At 42.8% G+C, this 20,593-nt stretch overlaps 1 protein-coding gene across 1 annotated transcript in view; it reads right to left on the reverse strand.

Annotated features, from left to right (window-relative positions):
- Positions 1-20,593, reverse strand: part of PLCL1 (phospholipase C like 1 (inactive)) — a 204,245-nt gene that overhangs the window by 20,066 nt on the left and 163,586 nt on the right. Inside the window, 3 exon segments of the mRNA XM_042784101.1 lie at positions 3,961-4,070; positions 8,009-8,084; positions 19,032-19,235. Of these exon segments, the coding sequence (XP_042640035.1) occupies positions 3,961-4,070; positions 8,009-8,084; positions 19,032-19,235 (390 nt within the window).

The raw sequence follows: 20,593 nt of genomic DNA on the forward strand, positions 1-20,593 counted from the left end.
ACTTTGTGCTGATCCACCAAAGCACAGATAGCCCAACAAAATACAGCTGCAGAGAGCAATGAATGTCCATGTGAGAGCAATAAATCGGAACCACAGTCAACACATTCCAACTTTGCTTAGTGTACTTGCCAGGCTCCCGAGACTCAGGTGGATCCCAACCTTGCCCAAGTAAACACCTCCTGCTAGTCTGCTGCAGTTTTTACTCAGCAAGGAGAGCACTTTTGCAGGCTACGTTGTTTTTTTTTTTTCCCCTCATCAACTCATAGAGCAGTCAATAACTCGGTGGTTTGCACCTGTGACAGATGCTGAGCATGCCTCGGGCCGCAGCAGAGGCAGCAGCCAAGAGGGCTGGGAGCAGACCCGAGCTGGCCCTGAACGCACACCACCCCTGCCTACGTGAGCAGACCTGACCTGAAAACCACCTAGTGCTCTACGGCAACACCATGTGCAAGTGGTCAATGCCCCGGCCCTCAGAAGGACTCCTTAGCTCAAGGCCAGACCTGCCCTCAGGAGGCTTCTCAGCTCCTGCCCCCGGGGCTGGTGCCTCCCTCACCAGGGGAAGGCGGGAGGAACTCCAGCACTGGGGGTGGGAAGAAAGCACGAGCTCACGCACCCGTGGGAACACCTCTGCTCCATGAAATGGATAGTCACCTATTTTAAAAATGGGCTCATGTCTCATGAAAATTAATTGTGAGATTTCGATGCGAAAGAGAGGGTCGGCCAAGCCAAGCGGTTTTGTGTGCTCATTAGGATGAAACAAACGGTTCCTAGCACTGTGGTCCCCAGGAGGTGGTAAACACAAAATTTCTTTTGCTACCTTTGCATTTCACTGGCACTTAATTAAATATAGAAAGAAAAACAGAGGCACAGAGGCAGTGGTGTATGGAAATAAATAAGAAAGCAATACTAAATTTGGGAACATAACCATTCCTGTAATGCCACTGTGAGAACACAATTCTTCTGTCTTGTGTACTGACATTGTGCCTCTCAATATTGCTGATTGCCAGCCTGACAGTATTTTACACGACACGGGACCAAATAAGAAGGTGTGACATTTTAAAAATATGCATATACATCAAAGTTGACTGTCACCAAGTTATAATGTCTCTGTTGTTACTAACATTTTTATGTTCTGGCAAATAGTATGTCCTTTTAGTGGCTATTACTAATATGTAATTAAGTTTATACAAACTAATGAAGAAAATGACATATTAGTTTGATTCATTCTCATTACGTACCTCTTAGAAGTACCTCAAGGCATTTTTAAACATGAAGAATGCCCACGGTTATGATTTTTATAAAATATACTTTAATCTTGCACTCTGTAACTATTTAATGATTTTGCCAGTAGCAATTTCTTATTGCGTCCCCTCCTCGTATTCAAAGCTTACCTATTGTAATGAGATTTTACAAAGAAATACATTAATTAAATATGCATTGGCTTCGCTAGCCTAGGAAAAGACTATAAATCATCTCACAGGCATTAGCACAACAGAATACTTGCTGTTGCTCATGGGGACCTCACACACACTGACTACTGCCGCATGATGTAATTGCCTCCAACAACCCTGAGCACACAAAGAAGCTTTCTCCCACCGGTGTTGTGCCATTCACTCACCTCATCTAGTGTAAAGCAGCTCAGGCACCTGTGAGATGTTATGGGCTATTTTTTTCTTTTGTTACATCACTATGCCAACATCTAGTGAAATATATTTGTAGTGACCACCCTGACAGTAAATATATGGAGGACAAGGATGGCTTGAGTGGGGCAGGGTTGTTGGTCTCTATTCACCAAATCCTCCTGGGGAGCTCTCATCAGCACAGAGGGGAGAGTCTGTGCCAAACCCAAGATGCAGCTAGCCAGGAACACGCTGGGTGTTGGTAAGCAATTGCATTGTGCATTGCCCCTTGGTACTTTCTATTTTTGTTATTGTTTTATTTTATTACAATTCTTAAACTGTTTTTATCAAAACCTAAGAGCCTCCCTTTTCCCCTTCAATTCCCTGAGCAGGGGGCGGTGAGTGCAGGGCTGTGTGGTGTTTGGCTGTTGGCCAGGTTCAAACCATGACACCGGCAAATAGGTTTGTTATGGGTAGGGTCACTGAAATGCAGTATTCTTTAAAGGAAAAAAAAAAAAAAGTTGAAAATTAAGAACAATGACTGATGGTCTCATATCAGACACCTGAGGTACAACCACACTCCCAGTTGTGTCATGTCACTGCTGAGTTGGACTCCAGTCAGGATGAAAAGGTGTCTCATGTGCATTTATACCCATGGGCAGTTGCCACAAACTCTGTTAATGTTTTATTAAGTGAGAAAGGCAAAAAAAATGTTGTGGCTGAGAAATGAAACACGTCAATTATTCCTTGTCCTTGACTAGATGTTTGAAATGCTCTTCAATATGTTGATAATACGTGCTAGGCAGCAATTATTTTCCATGGAAAATGTTTCTCTGATATCCTACTTGTACCTTCATTAATCATGGGTCACCCTCAGATGTTCAAACTTCTCATTTAAAAGGACATCTAAAAATGGAAAAGTTTAGAGTAACCCTGACCGTGTTTAGAGTGACTCTGAGCATGACGCATTTATTTTACCTAACACAGCTAAAGGTATTTAGATTGATGTTCAGAACTACCTAGTGCTTTTTTTTTTTTTTTTTGGTCTTCTTTAGCTACTTGTCTCATTTATGCTGTGGGGAAAAGGTCAATCCCTTCCATCACGTTGGAATTGGTTGCCTTTTCTCTTCGTCAGAGGTCCTATTAACTGAGCCTACAGTGACTCACCCTCTTTCTCATGGTGAAATCAAGGTAGGCAAGGAACCACAGGTGTCCCCCAGGTCTTCCCTAACCCTTCTCTACTACCAATAACCTCTCCCGCCCATTTTTACAGCTCAGCCTCCATGTTCCCAACTCCTCTTTCCCTCTCCTGCTCAGGACACGTTAGTGCTCTTTCCAGCCCCACAACACCGAAGCATGCATCTCCTACTACTCTTGCTACCACTGTTTCATGTTACGTTTAGGTGTATATTTGATGAAGAACCTCGTAAAAATTACCCTCTCATCTGCTGGCTCACCCTGGAATGCCAGCAAAGAGAAAGGCACTGGGGAGGCACAGGGAGATGCTGTCAGACAGGGCAACCTGCTTAACGGGAGCTGACGGGAGGGAATGGCAGGGAGAAAGTGAGGGGAAATCAAAGTGTGATCTATCAGAGCAAGGTGGGAAATGAGGCTGTGAAAGAAGGTGTGAGCTGAATGTTAACAACCCAAATGCTTGGCTCAGGTCCTTTCCTTGCCGTCTGCTGTGGCTGCACCAGATCCTCTCCTCTTTCCATCTTCAGCTGTCCCTGTGTAACTTCACTCAGGCTCAAACATCCAGCCACCAGGACAATTTGTGCCTGATCGGTGCTGAACCAGGAGCTAAAGCCTGGTGAGTAATGTGATCACTGCGCAGCCAGGATGGAGGGATGAAAATCCTTTTTCAGCTGTTTGGACAGTGCTCCACTTCTGAAACGTGACCCTGACATTTCTGCAGGATCTATAATATTCCTTGTGTTTTTTCATGACAAGCCTCCCCCTGCCCCATCCCCTCCCAAAGAGGGGCTTTAGTTCTCATTTTACAAAACAAGTATCTGAGAAACAGTGGCCTCAGATAGGTCACATTCAGGGTGTGTGGGGCATAACAGACAGGCAAAATCAGGTCCCTGAGCATACAAACTACAAGCTATCTTTCCTCTTTTGTTCAGCCTTAGATAAATTCCCTTCTGCAGCTTCCAAAACAGAGGTATAATTAGATATTTGATAAATCTCAATAACTTGGGGTAATTTATACATCCCGTTAAAAAAAAAAAAAAAAAAAAAGCTTCAGTATTAGTAAGACAGTACAAATCCATGAGCTAAAAGAGCAAAGGTTTGCTCATAAAGTTAATAGAAGACATGAAGTGGTACTTTCTGTGCTTACCTTTAACACTGTGATATTCCATGCAAAACTCTCAATGGCTTTGCTTAATTTTCTCCCTTTCAAACCTTCCTTTGTCCCAAGGTTATGAAGCTCTTCATGGAATTCCATTCCTAAAAACACAGATTGTTACATCACCCGGTGCATGATTGATTTTCCCTATAAAACTTTCAGTGAGCATTTTCAGTCTCGTAGCTGGGACTTCCTACAACCAATTTCTGTGTTTCCCCCCTTTCCCTGTTACGAGTCCATCCTGGAGAGCATCTTCCAGAATAAAAGGGTCATGTGTAGTCTTGAGGTTGTGCTTCCACTTTGCATGTAAATCCCCTTTACAACGCTGGGGTGCCACACAGGCACGCGCCTGGTCCCCACACAAATGCTCCTCCAGCGCTTCTGCTTGCAGTCGGCATTGTTGGCAATATTGCGACAAAAGGCAATCGCTTGTCACTCTCCATGAATAGATGATTTTGTACCTTGGAAGGCAGTCTGACAGACGTGGAAGATACCTGTTCAGCACAGCAAATACAGGCTCAAGTGCACATCTCCTTAAGCACAGTCATACAGAAAAGCCCTTGTGCTTCACAATGATAAATTATGTCAGAAATGCATACCGCTAATCACAGGTTTGCTATTCCTGCAGACTGGGGAACTGAAACTTCCAACTACAGCCCTGGGAATTGTTACACTTCATTTTTACTTTCTGTGGCAAATGTCTGAAAATCTGTTGCTGGATACAAGAATTCAGGAAGTCTGGGAGCAGATTAAAAACCTTAATGAGTCCAATTAGCCAACCAATTCCAGAAGATTTGCAGTGTATGCAAACATTTCTCTGAGTCTGGTGTGGATTAAGAGACAAAATGGAAAGAGACCTGCTTGTGTTCCCTTAATTTGTACCTTACAAAGGCCAAATTGGCACTACACCACTCTAAAACATCTGAAGCCCATCCTGGCTGAGCAAATCAAGTTCCATCTCCAGTCGTTTTACAGCTCTCCTTCCCCTAACATTTTCAGGCAAACGTCACTCACAAATTCGAGCTTCATTGAAATTACATCAAAGAAATGCCCATCGAGAGAACACCTGCACAGAGTAGAAGCAGAGGACTGTTTAGCAGGTTGCTGAAGGAGTCAGTCCTTCGACAGCCCAAGGCAGGCTTGCACTTGGTGTAGCTTGCCCAAAGCACTCCTGGAACACTAATAACAGGTTTCTTCTTGACTTGCATCTGCTCCGGAAGCTTGATAACACTGAGGCAGTTCAACCCCACACAATGCAAGATTTCTCTAGTGTTTATTTTCCAAATCTTCACCCACTCATGGGTTTTGCAAGTCAAGGGTAACAGAGCTCCTGCAACACTTCCTTTGGAAAACAGTCTAATTGTACCCCAAGGAAGATTCCCCTGCAGGTGTGCCTCGTGCCAACTGACTTACAAATCATTTCACACCAGTAAGTGAAAGAAAACCTTCAAATGACTCACTTTGTCCTGCAAAAAAAATATAAAGGCTAATGGTTCTCAGCTCCACATGGACATCCGTGCCTCTATGCAGTATCCTTTTAGTTATTTTTCCCTCTGGACCTCACTTCCCCTCCTGTAACCTGGAGAAAGTGCTGCCCTGGAGAGAGGCAGCCACAAGCATTTGTGAGGCTGCAGGCAGAAGCACCAACAAAAACATTTAGCAGTTTGGTCCTCTAAGCTGCTGCTGACTACTGTGTGTTAAGCTGAGACAGTACATGAAAAAACAAACAAAAAACAACCAAAAAACAACCAACCAACCAAAAAAACACAAAATACCAAACCAAAAAAACCCAAACCCCACTACTTGAGAAGACACCTGGGGTGGCCAGGCAGGACCCTGGGGCACAGGGAAGCCAGACAAAAACAGGCTATGATGTGAAGCAAGGACCTGATGGGAACACATGTTCCAAGGGAGCAGGACTGGGGTGAGATAAAGGACAATGTTGCAGGCAATTGCACCTCCACACCGCTTAATTTTGAGTGCTTCATCTTGACACATTGAAAATGTTATTTAACAATTTGGGTAACATTTGCAACAAACTAACTGGTAACTGAGAGTGGTGAGGGATCCCCTCTCCTCTACTCCTTTCCTCTGTATCCTGAGGCTTCAGAAGAGGACTTCATACCTCTCCAGCCTTCTTCCCAACCAGAAGTGATATTTTAAGGCTAGCAAAGCAAAACAAATGAAAACACAAGTAGATACAGCAGTAAAGAGAACAAACTTGAGAAATTCATATTTTTGCTGGGGGAAGGAAGAAGAGGAGAACCGCGTGAAACTCCAGACATCAGCGTAGGGGCACAGTCCTGCATCGTGTTCTCTGCACCCATCTCCAGCTCTATGCTTACAAAGACGCCGGTGCCCAGGCAAGTGTCATGGGTTGTCCTCTCTGTGCACGGAGCAGGGCAAGCTGCAAGCTGGCTGATACTGCTGAGGGTCTGCATAATTAAGTGCAAAGTATTGCTCTTAAATTATACCACCTAGAAAGACACCCCCTCTCGGGGCTGCGTTTTCGTGTCACTGTCCCATTCCTAAACACTCTGCACCTGATGAAGACTTTGGGGCTGAGGATGTTTATGCTGCTTATGCAGATACACAGAAGCCAAGGCATGACACAAGATGAGGCCCATGTATTCCAGCAAGACACAGCTGCTTGCCTCTCCTCCTTTTGCTATCACAGCACCAGCCTGGCTCCAGAGCTCTGAATTTCCAAGAGCGAGGACTAGGTTCCACCCTGCTCTTGCACCACATGAAAATCAGTTAAATGGCATTGTTGAAACAGTTTCCAGATTTCTTCTAATTAAACAGATGAATTAAAGGATTTACTACAAAATACCACTTTCATTCATTATGCGTATTTAATAGAACCAAATGGCTGTAACCTGCACCACTTGCCAAATTCAGAAATGCCTATCAGAAACAATAGCATTTATGATTGTCGTGGTCCCAGAAGACTATGCCTAGGAACACAAATTAAATGCAGTAGCAAGTGTTTGCACTACTGACCTTCAAGGCTTGCTACAGGTTAGGAAAGGCGCAGCTGTACAACTGAATGAACTGAAAACAGATTTAATTTCTGCAGTGCAAACCCCTAATAGAAATACACTGCACGTATTTATTCAGCACGCGTTTCTGATACATGAAAGCTGATGGATTTAGTTGTAGAGGATTACCATGACCAAATGTGGTCTCTTATCTCTCTAGCAGGGCTTACTCTTGTGTATCAGTGGAAACTACAGGAGACACGTCCCAGTTCCTAGTCTAGCCTGCTATCCTGAACAAGTGATGAAGAGGGGTTTGCATGCATAAGGCGAACTGTGAATCACAGACACTTTGGTGATTTCTACCATCCTGAAAAAGGAGCGTGAATCTCCAGCAGAGCAGACAGGATGTGGGTGGCCACTTCTGAAATCACTTCTTTCCTTTTTACTGGTGCACATGAGGCTGAGGCCTATTCCAGATAAACACATCCAGTACAATACACCAGCAACATATGATCTACATTAAGCCTACCTACAGTGGTTTGTGCCCATATACCTGACATACATAACGCGTAGCCACACAGAATCACTGTGATATAGTGGAATTATATCGACATGTTTCCAAGGTGTAAGCCAAACATAAAGAGCAAAAGTAAGTAAAGGTAGGCAACAGAGTTTGGTCCTGTGGGTTTCGAAAACCTCTTGCCCCCTCTGTGTTTAAGGGAACAATTGTGGTAAAGACTGGAGTTCAGTAAAGGCAGCACACGCCTTCTCTTTTAAATTTAATGTCTTCCTAGTTCATTCAAATGCTGTCAGACATTTCAGAGCTGTAGAGCAGATGGAGAAATAGCTTTTAAGGTGAAAGCTGAGGACTTCTCCATGATCCCATACCTGCATTGCTACTGGAGGATGAGCCTTCAGGAGGGTGGTCTGCCAGGGAAAGAGCAGGATGCTCACTTAAATGCCAGGTAAAAGATGCTGCATTGGTCACAAACTGTAAGTAAATTATGGCACATCACTTCCCATCTCCCATCCAGAGCTGAACAATAAAGAAGGATTACCTGCTTTCTGGCACTGAACAATCTTGTCATGAGTGATGTCCGCAGTCTCAATAAGAACCCTGCTCTCTTGAATCATCTGTCAGAAAATAAACAGAAAAAAAGCAGCATTATTAGGGTTTCCTGCAACTTCTAGTCCACAGAGAAGTACAAAAGTTCAAACTTAAAAACAGTTCTGCAAGCAACACCAGAAAGATTGGATCATTCCTTCAGATCAGGGATCCCAGATCTGTATCAAGCTAAGTGACAGTTGCTCAGAAAACGTTTTGCTCCAGAAATTAAAGAACAGCCGTTTTATATCAGTGAGACACTACTGAAAATAACGTGAAGGAAACAATACTGATTTTAGAAGAAAGCAGAGTTGGCATACAAACCAAATTAATTCTACATTAAACTGAGCCCTTTCTATTTAGTACTTTTCTTGAAACAAAAGGAGAAATAACTATAGTTATTTCACTACAGTTATTTAACTATAGTTATATAACTACAGTGCTGAATTCAAGAAGTGTTTAAGCCTGTGCTGAACTTTATGCACTACAGTGGTTCAGACAGTTACCGTATTTCTTGAGTTTCTCTTTGGAGATACTCAGATCCAAATCCTATCCTCAACAATTCTGTTGAAGTTTAAAAGAAAAAAAAAAAAAACAAAAACAACAAAAACAAACAAAAACAACACAACAAAACAACCAAAACCAAAAGAGGTAGGCAGTTTCAACAAGCCTACTCACAAGTTTCAAGAGATATTTATGCATCTTCTTAGAGTAGCCCGTTATCAACAAACAGATGAAGTGCCCATTATGTGACAAGTTTCCTGAGCCTCCCCTTCTTGCAAACTCTATTGTCCTTTGATGGTAACAGACCTTCTAAAACTCTTAGAAGCCCAGGCAAGCAAGCAAACTGTTCCAATGCTATATTCTGCGAAATTGCAAAAGGTGGCACATACATCTTTTACAGAAGGCAAGAACATGCTGTATAACAAACTATGCCTGAGAACAACCTCACTCTCCCGGGACATACACCAAAAACCCCAATCAAATCCAAGCAGCATAAGAATGGTGCCAATTAGAAATGAAGCAAACTGAATACTGCCTAATGTTACATCCTGAAATTACAGAAGCCGCCACCGAAAGCTTTGCCAAAATGCTACAACTGCTAAAAGCCTTCTTACTTTCAAACACACTAAATATGAAAACACGACCAGTAGGTTTTGATGATTTTAGCGGAAGATATTATAACAGTATTAAATTAACACTTGCAAATTAGCATGTCTTATTGTTTTAATTAGATACAAGGGAGGAGAGATGCTTCCACTTGTCACACCCGAACTTCCAAATTCTGGAGAAATTCAGTTCCAAATTTTTCCCTTCATGCCATCTTAATTTCTAATTAGCCTATGAAGACAGGCTGAATTTAATAAAAATACCTACTTCTTTGCTTTGGTATAAACGAGAACATCAGAAAAACAAAATCCATTACCAGCTTCACAGGCAGAGAGAAAAATGTCTGATACATCTACAGAATGCAAAACTGGTTTTTAACAGAACATGCCCAGTGGATATGCTTTAAATTGAAATTACTTCTGATAGTATCCTATGCTTTTCATTCTTATTACTTGCTTGTTCGTGCATCATGTTGATTTTTTTCCTCTTTGATATTTTTGCTTGTCATCTAGAAAGAAATTATATTTTCTACCCACCCTCTGGCTTTTCCATACCACAGCACACAGTCATTTTGTGCTGAAGGAGCCATTCAGCTGCCAGTGACAAATACTGAAGTTGGTCTGAGCAGTAAAGAGAGTGAGAATCCCCCCCAAAACCTGCAGCTCACTACAGAGGCAGCCAGAGGCCAAATGTGCATCTCTTGCAGATGCAGACATGGGGCCAGTGCCCGCCAGGCACTGCCAGCATCTCCTTGGCTGCTGCACCCCGTGCACCCACCACCCCGGGCCTGGCCCCCCGCGTCTGTGCCTGAAGTTCCCACCCAGCAGCAAGGTTTTGCCCAGAGAGGTCAATGCATCTAAGCTGGGACTGTATAGCCAGTGTCCAACTCTCCTGTGCTCAGGTCTCTAAAGTAGAACTTGACTTGTGAGAGGTTTTTTTAATATATATATATACACACACACATATATATATACACATACACACATACATATATATGGCCACAGGAAATCATCCTACCACACACCAAAAAATCAAGCTTGAGAATCATGCAATTCAGTAATCTAAGTTTGATCATATCTTCCTCCAACTACTGGACCCACTCCCAGGAGTTTCAGGCATGCCTGTTTTAGGATTCTCAGACATGAAGTGATTACATTCATTTTTTAAGAGAAAAGTGTCAATAGGATGTCAGTTTTCCCTTACTGCAGAGTAGGTAGAGCAGCCCTCCACTCCTTTGATGCTGACATCAAAGTCTCACTGCTCTCAGCTCAGCAAGAACAAACAATTAAAACCAGATCATATAGCAGAATTTAACCTGTTCCTGTCTTCCTGCTCAGCAGCAATCTTGACAAAAATAAGCAGCTTTTGTCCCATGACAAATCCTGAGAGTGGACTCCGAGATCCTCAGCTCAGTGACTGGGATTAGGGGGTGCCCTTAGTGCACCACCTGGCATTCTCTCTCACAGGTTCCTCTAGGAAATAACATACTAGGTAGAAATAATACAGCCCTGGCTAGCTATGATATAGGATTTCGGCCAGCCTGTGGTGTTTTTTCCACCTGTGATAACACAGCGTGCAGGACCCGCTATCTCTACATGACAGGTCAGGCTCTGCTCCCAACAAGAACGGCGTGTGCAGTCTCAGCAGGCACGAAATCCTGCTTCTAACGCTGCGGTAAAAGATCGTAACAATGGGTTAGTGCAAGGATGAAGCCTGGGTGTTCGCTTTGAAGAAGCAGAGACTGATTCATACAAATAAAACTACAATAGGCAAGTAACTTCTATCCAGGAATAAAATTATAGCATAGCGTGTGGGGTTTTTTTCTTTGGTTTGGTTTGGCTTTGTTTTGTTTTGTTTTTAATTAAAGCACATCACAATATATACTCTTGACAGGATTCTGTGCAAATCCTGGCAACAGAACTGATACAACTCTCATGAAATAGCCAAACTAATCTGAAAACCCACTTTTTCTTCTTTTTTGTTGTTTTAAAATTTTCCCTTCTCATATGTTTTTGCTTACATACAAAGTAGCTCCTTGGGGGGATATTTACCAAGTAAACTTTGTAAAGGTCACCTAAAAAGTTAAGTTACTAGTAACCATTTACTGGAATTAATGTTAACAATTTCAGCATTCAGTCAAATGCAGGTAAAAGCAGGTGAGAGCCTCAGCAAGAAACTGGTGCCCTGCACATCCTTTCATGTTGGACACAGGAGAGCAGGCAGAGGTTTTGGCAGGGTTCCTGGCTGCAGTAGAGGATGCTGCTCAGGGATGCAGCATGTTGTCCACAGACACCTCCGCTTGGTCCTGTTCGTCAGCCCCTGGGAGACTTTGCTACCGTGGGTCTGCTCATCAACAGCTCCTGATCAGAGTCCTGTGTCATGGCATCTAGAGACACTTTTTTGGCACTGGTTCTGAAATGAGTCCAGAGTTTCCCAGTCTGAATTGTCCCCTGCTTTCCCAGCTGGCACCACATTCAAAAGACTGTTTGGAGATGTCACCTACTTCTCGTGGTGCCAAGACAAGAACCAGGAGCCCTAAACACAACATGGAGGGCTGTGAGATTTTCTGCTGGGAAGGTAACCCCATAAATCACACGATAGCCTGAGATTTTCAAGCCCAGTTTTGCCAGTAACATTTCAAAATCCACTAACCTTTCTCAAATGTGAAGAGTGAGCTTTCTGACGTTTGCAGCATGAATCTCCATGCACCTTTACTCTGCTCAGACCTGCACTGAGCAGCACTCTCAGCCAGTTGTGTAAGTCCCAGCTATCTGCCCAGAGCCCATCCGGCTGCTGTTTAATGTCAGGTCCCACATGGCAACTTGCTTCAGTCAGTGACTTTCAAAGAGTGGGAGATGTCCTAGTCCCCCAGGAAACTCATGCCCCTCCAGAGTGCTAACTCTTGAATGCTGAGCTCCAAGGGATTAACTTCCAAGAAATATATACTGAAAAGCGACCTTTAGAAGATGGATACTGGTATCTGGGCCCACTTGGAGTCAGTGAGGAAATTTTTAGCAGCTGCTGAAGCTGGTAGGATGGCTCAAGACAACTTGCATTTCCCATGTCAGAAAGAAGGTGATAAACTTTGCTGAGTGATATGTTTAACATAACTACAGGGGAGAAAAAGTGAACAAAAATAGGAGATAAAGCACACAAAACCTCATTCCGGTATAGGGATTTCAAAAGCTACTTTGCTGACCAACAGTGTATAACTACTAGAGTAAGCAGAAGGGAGGAAAGCTGAATGGGAGAAACTACCCCACTCCTTGACATCATTTGGGATCCTGCTAATTTCAGTACTGGGCCCTGCGTCTCAAGGGCTGAGACCCGCGGGGAGGGCGGGGGGTCCCTTCTGTGCTCGCTCGGCAGCGGTGCAGAGCTCGGTGGGAACAAAGGAGAGCCCCGCTCCTCCTCCCATCAGGGACCCCTGCCACGTTTCCATGGGAGCAGAGCCACATGGATTTTTGCAAGTCCTGGAGATGCTAACCCTCCTGGAGAGGCTGCAGCGCCAGAAATGCTCTCACAACAAGGAGTGAATAAGGGGTTGTTCAGATTGACAAAAGATGCTCGTGGCAAGAGTCCCAGAAGTACGTCACGTTTAATAAATTAGTGGGAATGAGGAATACAAAGCCTCATCTGCATAGGTCGGTTTTTTTCTGCAAAATAGCTCATTTAATTTAAATATTCTTACACAATGCTGAGAGCAAGAAGCCAAACCTTATTTCATCTCAGTCTACCTGAAGCAGTCTGCTACAATCACGTCCGTTTCTCACAAGAGCATGGGAAGCAAAGAGCAGGCACAAACCCAGGAAGATCTCTCTTGTCTGGTATACGAGACCCAGAAAGCGGAAGAGACCACAGGCTGAAAATATAACTGACCTGTCTCACTGAAGTGTCTAAATACACCATTCAATATCAAATTTAAAATCCCATTGCTTCATGGAAAGAACGATGCTTTACTTTGTCACTTCTGTTAAGTGTTAATTACAAAGATAAATACATTTTAAGTGAAATTTAAAATATCTTAACGCTGAGGGCATCATATTTTTACTCACAATAAATTAACAGGCTTATTTATTGTCTGTACTAAAGGCAGTTTAATCATAGGATCAGTACAAACTGAACAAAAAATGTTGTTTCTTTTTACTGTAATGAACTCCTATGCTAGAGGCCAATTTCTACTTTTCATTATAAACTATTCCACAAACCGAAAAGGGGAGAGGAAATTAACACAGCAGAGTCTCACCAAAAAAGACAGGAAAAACTCCTGGTGGCAAATTAAAGCATTGCTCCCGCTGTGAAGATAAATGATACAAAAGGGACAGTTCAAAGAATCCTCTCATAAATATTCCAAAGTTTAGAACAGAAACTGACTGAACATCAAACTGAAAAGAAGCTTTCTCTCAGGTGTCTCCTCATGGTTGTTGTCCCAATCTCCTATGCCTTTCATTGACAATGAAGAGTTTTCACCTGGATAAGGAGTACCATATCATGGCTCTATTGCTTAAAAAAACCCCATACAAACAAGCAAGCAAGCCACAAACCCCCACACCCCCTCACCCCCCCAAACCACCACTAGACAAAAATTAAAAAAGACTACAAAAACTACAACCGATTTGGAAAAACAGCTGAAGCACAAATTGAGCTTGTGAAAATTTAAACAGGATTCCCTCTTTAGCACCGAGCATTTCTTGCAGACATTTGGGACAAGAAAGAGCCAGGCAATCGACCGTATGCCAGCAAGTCTTGCAAAAGAGGAAGGACGGGCACGTGGTGCCAGGATGTGGGAAGGAAAGCTGGCCACCAGTCCCCCTCGTCTCTGTCCCAGTATGCTCCAAGCCAGGTTTCTATATCCAGGCCTTTTCTTGCAACAGCCCGGTAAGAGGAACAGTTATTGGGGATGGTTAAATCAGCTGGAAACATCTGAAATACCTAATTGACACAAACTGCAAAATGAATGGAATAAAATTCACCTTAAATTCCAATTTCATGGTTTTGCTTACAAATATTTTTGGGAAAATATGGTGTCAGAGATGCAGGGTGTGATCTGGTGCATGAAGACCAGTCCTCTGTAAAACAACAGGAGCAGTGGAGTAACAGCAGGAGGGGTCAGCTTTCAATGTGCTTATGCTAAAAGAGTAACTAAAGTATCCAACTGGAACTTCATTTAAGGAAAGTTCTGATCTGAATGTTTTCAGGTCCTATTTTAGCAGGGACTAAAGCTCATGGTCTGTTAGAGAAACTGCAAGAGTGGTGGGTAAGTAAGAGAGAATTATAAGAATTGGAGAAAGAAACAGGGTAATTGCTTTTCCAGTCTATGTCCAATTTTGGATGGAAAACTCTTTAAAATAGATACAAATTCAAGACAATGTCCACGTACTGGACTGTGTTTGACGTCAGTTCATTATGACACTTCCTTGGCAGTGGATGCTCTGCTCTGCAATATCCCTTGTCTTCAGCTACTCAGAGAATGGTGAAAAAAGTTCCTTTGGGGATGTGTCTGTCCCTGGTGAAATATGAATTTCAATGGAAAAGCTCACAAAAATCTATTTAGTCAGTTTGCATTGACATAAACTGGGAAAGTGGACTTTCTTCTTGGGAATAAAGAGCTCTCATGCCTTCATCAAGACAAAGAAACCCAGAAAGACTGAATCTGAAAGAACAGCAGACAAAGAGCACTTCCCCTCCACACACACCTCAGCAGACTTCTGCTTGTGTGCATCGCCCAATAGCTGTGTTAACAAAAACACTGCCATTAAATACATTATTCCCCAGCAGCGCCACAGACACTACTTCTCAAAAATCCCCAATCCACCTCCATGTTGGCTGAGACATTCTTAACTAACTTGCTGCTTCTCAACAGTACCTACAGACATGCTGTCCTTCGTTACCTGTCTGCTCCAAAATAACAAGATCAGTTCCAGTAAAGAGGCTTGAATACAGAGGAAAATGTTAATGTTAACATGAGTTTATATAATAAATAGCTTCTCTGTTCAACCTTTTTTAGACTCTTTGTTGTTTATGATTTGAACACATCAAGATACCTGGGAGCTTCTTTTATTTTTCTAGAAAAATTTTTGTATGCAAGAGCCAGGAGATTGAGTAAAACCAAGAACATTTATTATCACTTGTTTACTGCTTTTCATTTGCAAATTATTCAATCATTTGATCTTGGAGGAAAAATAATGCCAAACCAATAACTGAAATGCAAAGTGCACAAGTGTCCCTCAGTTCATGCATGCTTGCATCAGCACATGAATATATCGTGCAGACAGAGAAATCACAATCTGTTTCTGAACAATTCTCAACCAAAAAAAATCCTAACTTCACAGGATAACTGTTTGCAATGAATAATTCAACCATCTGTCAGGTCCAGCTGGGCCCCATCCCTTCTCTTCACATTGTGTGTTTCCTTTTTTAAGGTGTGATCAAGTGAACCATCAATTTGACAGGCTGTAAGGCACCACTGCACGTGCTGCCCACCTGAAGGAGCATCTTCCCATGCCCGGCCATGGATGAGGGGGAGCAGGCAAAGGGGGAGAAGGAGAGTCCTTCCTTGTGGGAAAGGAAAGGACTGAAGAATAGATCTGTGAGTGACACGCTACACTATCGTAGGATGTATGTGTGGGAATCAATGACAACATTACCGGAATCTATTCATCCTACTCTATGTATGGTATCAACCAAAGTCGCAAGTTGAAATAAACCATTCTAAGCCATATTTCTGGTAGTTGACACACTTCTCAAAAATGTTTTCTGTGTACTGTCAATTGTCCCTTATTTTCTTGATTTTGGCAAATCCCATTCCCTGCTCTCCTCTGCAGAAAATCCCATGCAAACCAGTATCATCAATGAAGCCTCTTTCTCCAGGAGGCACGGCAACAGTCAAGTTCCACCAAACCACTGCAATGTGATCATAAATAAAATAGAGTCCTGAAAAATCATTCTGGCTCCCTAAAAAAAAGCACATTAAATTTTATTCTAATAAGGCCTTTCTCAAAACGAAAATGTTTAATGTAGAACACAATGCTAAAATTAATTGCCCAGGAAAAAATAAACAAACTGCACTAACTGGTCTTTGTCTATCCTGCCTGCTGACAAAGGCCAAGCAGGAGGGAACAGACAGTTAATTGTTTTCCAGATCACTGTGGCAAGTCTCTGAGTGTTTGCACCTCCATTTGCCTGGACTGTCAGCCCTGTCTATGCCCCATTAAACAGACAGGCATAATTTATACTTTCCATGGAAGGAAAAAATAAAGTACGTTCAATTGGCAATTTCCTGTAGAGGGAAGAAATTCTAATGCATTAGGGCTGTTTTTATCAGAGATTATTCTCAAAGCAGACTTTTTAAATTATGTGAAATATGCCGTGTTTTCAGAGGTGGCAAGGAAGGGTTTGCCCAGCATTTACACTACCTGTGCTGTGAAGCCCAAAAAGTAAGGCAGACTTCCTACTACAATCACAGCTTCCCACTACAAGATTTAGGGTCAAAACTTTTTTCTACGGTAAAAGGAATTATGAAGTACAGCCCATTCGTAGAAGATAGAGGCCAACATCAGCAGCTTTTATTTTATGCAGTTAAAAATGCTCTCAGGCCTGTTCCCCCCAAAAGTGCTTTGAAGTGAAGGGACAGTTCTGGGGAATTAAAGACAAGCAGCAAGCACTTGTGGATCCAGTTCCTTGAAGCCATACTTATCAACAACTTAAAACGCTGAACTGTAGCATATATTGAATAAAAATCAATCAATAAATAAAAATTTAAAATATTTTCTATTGCTTTCCACTAACGTCTCCCTGTGCTCTCAGTTGCACAAAAGAAAAAAAAAAAAAAGGAAAAGGAAAAAATTATTATTATTATTAAAAAGAAATACACACTAGATTATACCAAGTCCTTACAAACACCACAGCAAAGAATAGCACTTTCTCAACATTAAACTGCAACCCGCTTCCTGCACTGTATTTTCAAATATCAAGATTGATAGACACAGTTAATTTTTTTAAACACCGAAAAGGCTAAATAGATTCCAATATTCTGCTGCTGGCATTGCCTCAAAAGGCAAATATCCAAAATGAAGCAAAAACATTTATTAAATCTGGCTTTTGCTTTTTCAGAAGCACACAGTTTTAGCAAACGAAGAGGCAGTCCCAGGCAGACAAAGCGGGTAAAAATAATTTAAAGTCTCATGTTCTCATCAGCTAGAATTACATCTCAAATCAACCCTTACATAGGCACAGAACTCCCTTCTCTTTTTCAGGTCCCTGATTTTATACTCCTTGCACTGTCTCTTAACATTCAAGGTACATCTTCCTCCATCTGAGACACATGTAAGAGCAAACATTATTTGAAACAGTTACACAAGTGTTTTTGTCTGCATCTGAAAGAGGCCTTTCACCTATTTAAATTGAAAAACTGTTTCCAAAGCGAAGTAAGGCCTTGAAATGTCCCATGTGTACTCTTACTTTATAATTACCAAGATAAGAGGTGACATATTAATTCTGGTAAAACTCCATTAAGCAGGCCTCCAAAACCAGAAAAATCTCTTATTTATGTGGTAGCCGGTCTTTCAGACAGACATCACACCATGTAACAAATCTATCCAAAAAAAGTCCAATCTAAAATACGGCAATCAACTGGATTTGCAAATCCTCGTTGTGGCACTGTTACAATTGATGTTTTATTACCACAGCTTAATCACCTTCAAGTAATATAAACTACTCTGCAAGGGATCCAAGGGTTATTTCGGAGTATTTTTAGTAATTCTCTTTAAATCAGCATCAGTGTCTCCCTTGTCTCCCTCTTCCCCTCAAGCTGACTTTCTCCTGAAAAGCGTGTTTTAACAGCAAAAAATGTGATGGAAAGGAGGATAGCATTTGGCACAATCAGTAGCTGGTCAAAGCTGCGAGATCACTCTTTGCAACACTTCAGGGTCTCTGAAAGTAGTTTGATACCTCCCACAGTTATTAACTTTATTCCTTATGAACATAAACTGCAGAAATAGCCGCCACGCACTGAACATGCACCGTGCTTTAGTCTGGTTGCCACGGTGTAATGTTTCAGTCAGGGTCTGTAAAACTATGTGGCTTGCTATCGGCTGCTGCAGCCCATCTACTAAGGATGGGAAGCAACAGGGCAGTCTCATTGCCCAAGAGGTGCAACGTGACAGCAACTTCTGCTGCTGCTGCTCAGTCACCCACAGCGGTGACATACGTCATGCAAGGCAGAGCAGCAGCATCCACCTGGAATTACTTCAGTTCGCCTCTCTACCTTTTTATAAGTATTTCTGTACCATACAGGCATCTCCCTCCCTGTGCAAAAAAATGGGCATTTTAAAACTTCCCTTCCAACTTTTTCATGCCTTCCCCAAGAACAACACTGACTGGGTCTGGCAGTGGCACGGGCTTTACTTCACATTGCTGCTGAAAGGCATGAGGAAGGGGACGGTGCAGCCTTGCCCGGGGACTCCCACGCTGCAGCTCCCTGTCTAATGGCCTTGCCCTCTGCTGTGGGGAGGCAAGCAAAGGGCAGCACACAAACCTTGCTGTTTCTCAAGGATGACTGAAAGGTGCCAGTATATGCCAAATTGCTGCTATTTTTGTAAACAAAGTCCTCTTCAAGTGCCAACCTGTGCTGGTCACAACCATGTTTAGGAAAAAAAAAAAAAAAAAAAAAAAAAAAGAAGAGAGAAACAACAACAAAAAGCCCAGTGTGGCATTTCAGTGATAAAAGGACAATTTTGCATAGCCTAAGTCATTTGAAGAGCCTCTTTCATTCAACTGAAACGTTTGGCCATGTGGAAGCCAGTGAGCATTGCCTGCCGCGTTCGCAGTGGTGGGGAATGGCAGAGGTAGCAGTGGTAAGCGCCTACCAGGTCATACGCCGCCAGGACCTTTTTCTGCACATCAGGCATGGTCCCCAGAGGCTCTAGGTAAGGAAACGCGTCCTTCATGCAGAGGGTAACGGAGGGTGTGTTGTCACTGCTCACGAGCCGCGAGGACAGGGTCAGGATGCACTGCTTCAGGCTTGCGATGGGCGGCAGCCCGCACAGCTCCTTGACAGACACCATGGCGTTCTGGGGGAAGAAAAAGAAATACTTGAGCACACGTTGCTGCTTGCCACTCAGTCCCCCCTGCCTGCCAGAACCTCGTCTGCACCTGCCTGCTTCCATCCCCTGATGTGGGGCAGTGCTATCCTCCTGCCTGGCCATCCCTGGGCCCCCCATGGACCCTGTGGTGCCGATGCATACGGGAATTCCCAGCCAGTCCCGCTCTCAGCTCCAAGCCTACTGCCAGCTCCAGCTTTCCCCTAGGCCCAGGGATCCCAGCTGCCAGCTCTGCAGCTACTTTGCATTGCAAATCCAGACCCACCAGGGACAAGCTCTGGTCCCCAGCATATTAAACCATCAGCCCAAAATGCTATTTCTCTTCCCAACTGTTCAGACTCCAATTGCTTTTGATGCTGTAATTGCCTCATTCTTCCATCATTATCATCCTCCAGCAAGAACAAGTTCGACAGACCTCATATTTCCCATGGGAAAAGCAAGTAGGAAAAAAACCTCTTTATTTTCAGCCTTGCCTTACCACATCATAAAGAAACACAAACACTCTTTCCCCTTCATAGGTCACATATAAGAAAATCAATACTGGATATACAGGTCAAACCAAACTAACATGCCAGAATTTATTTATTTACCAAGTCAGTGGATGTACAGCTGACATGCCCTCATCATTTAGCTTCCTGAAGTCATACAATGAGTAACCAAGATGCACAAATCTAAGCAATAGAGTATTATGACAAACCATACGTTGTAAATGTTCCCCCACTGACATCTCGCTGAAAAAACAGTCATCATAAAATGCCCAGCTAATTAACAGAGGCTTTTCTCATTAATCAAATCCATTAGCATGCAGTTAAATCTAGTGACTGCGTCTTTACAAAGCATTCCCCAGAACAAGATCTTACACTGAAATTTCACTTGGAAGGCACATTAATGCTGTTTTTGAGTCAGATTCAGAGTATTTTCTTTTATATAGTTCACATATAGTGCCTGACCTAGACAGAAGGTGGAGTCAGTGGTTCAAACTAGTTACTTTCCAGGCCTGCAGCAAAAGAAAGGCTGGGAAGAGTTTCCCATTCTTAAAAATATACTTGGACTATTCCTCTGGGAGTGATTTAAAACTTATGTCATTCTGTAAACATTTCCAGCTGCCAACATTTAATTTGCTTTAGACTCTGTCCAGAAGAGTGGGGTCAATGAAGTGCTATGCGTTTTTCTCCTGTTTTCAAGAATTGTTTCTGTATCTTTACCAAGGAGACAGTTATGGCTGATTTCAGCTATTTATTAAGGAAAACTCATTGTTTAATGCTAGTCACTTTTGTTTCTAGGCAGCGCCTGGACCTCTGAAGTGAGCTGCCCCTTAAACAACCCGC

This window comes from Tyto alba, unplaced genomic scaffold (assembly GCF_018691265.1).
Source record: "Tyto alba isolate M040663 unplaced genomic scaffold, T.alba_DEE_v4.0 Super-Scaffold_7, whole genome shotgun sequence".
Taxonomy (NCBI): Eukaryota; Metazoa; Chordata; class Aves; order Strigiformes; family Tytonidae; genus Tyto; species Tyto alba.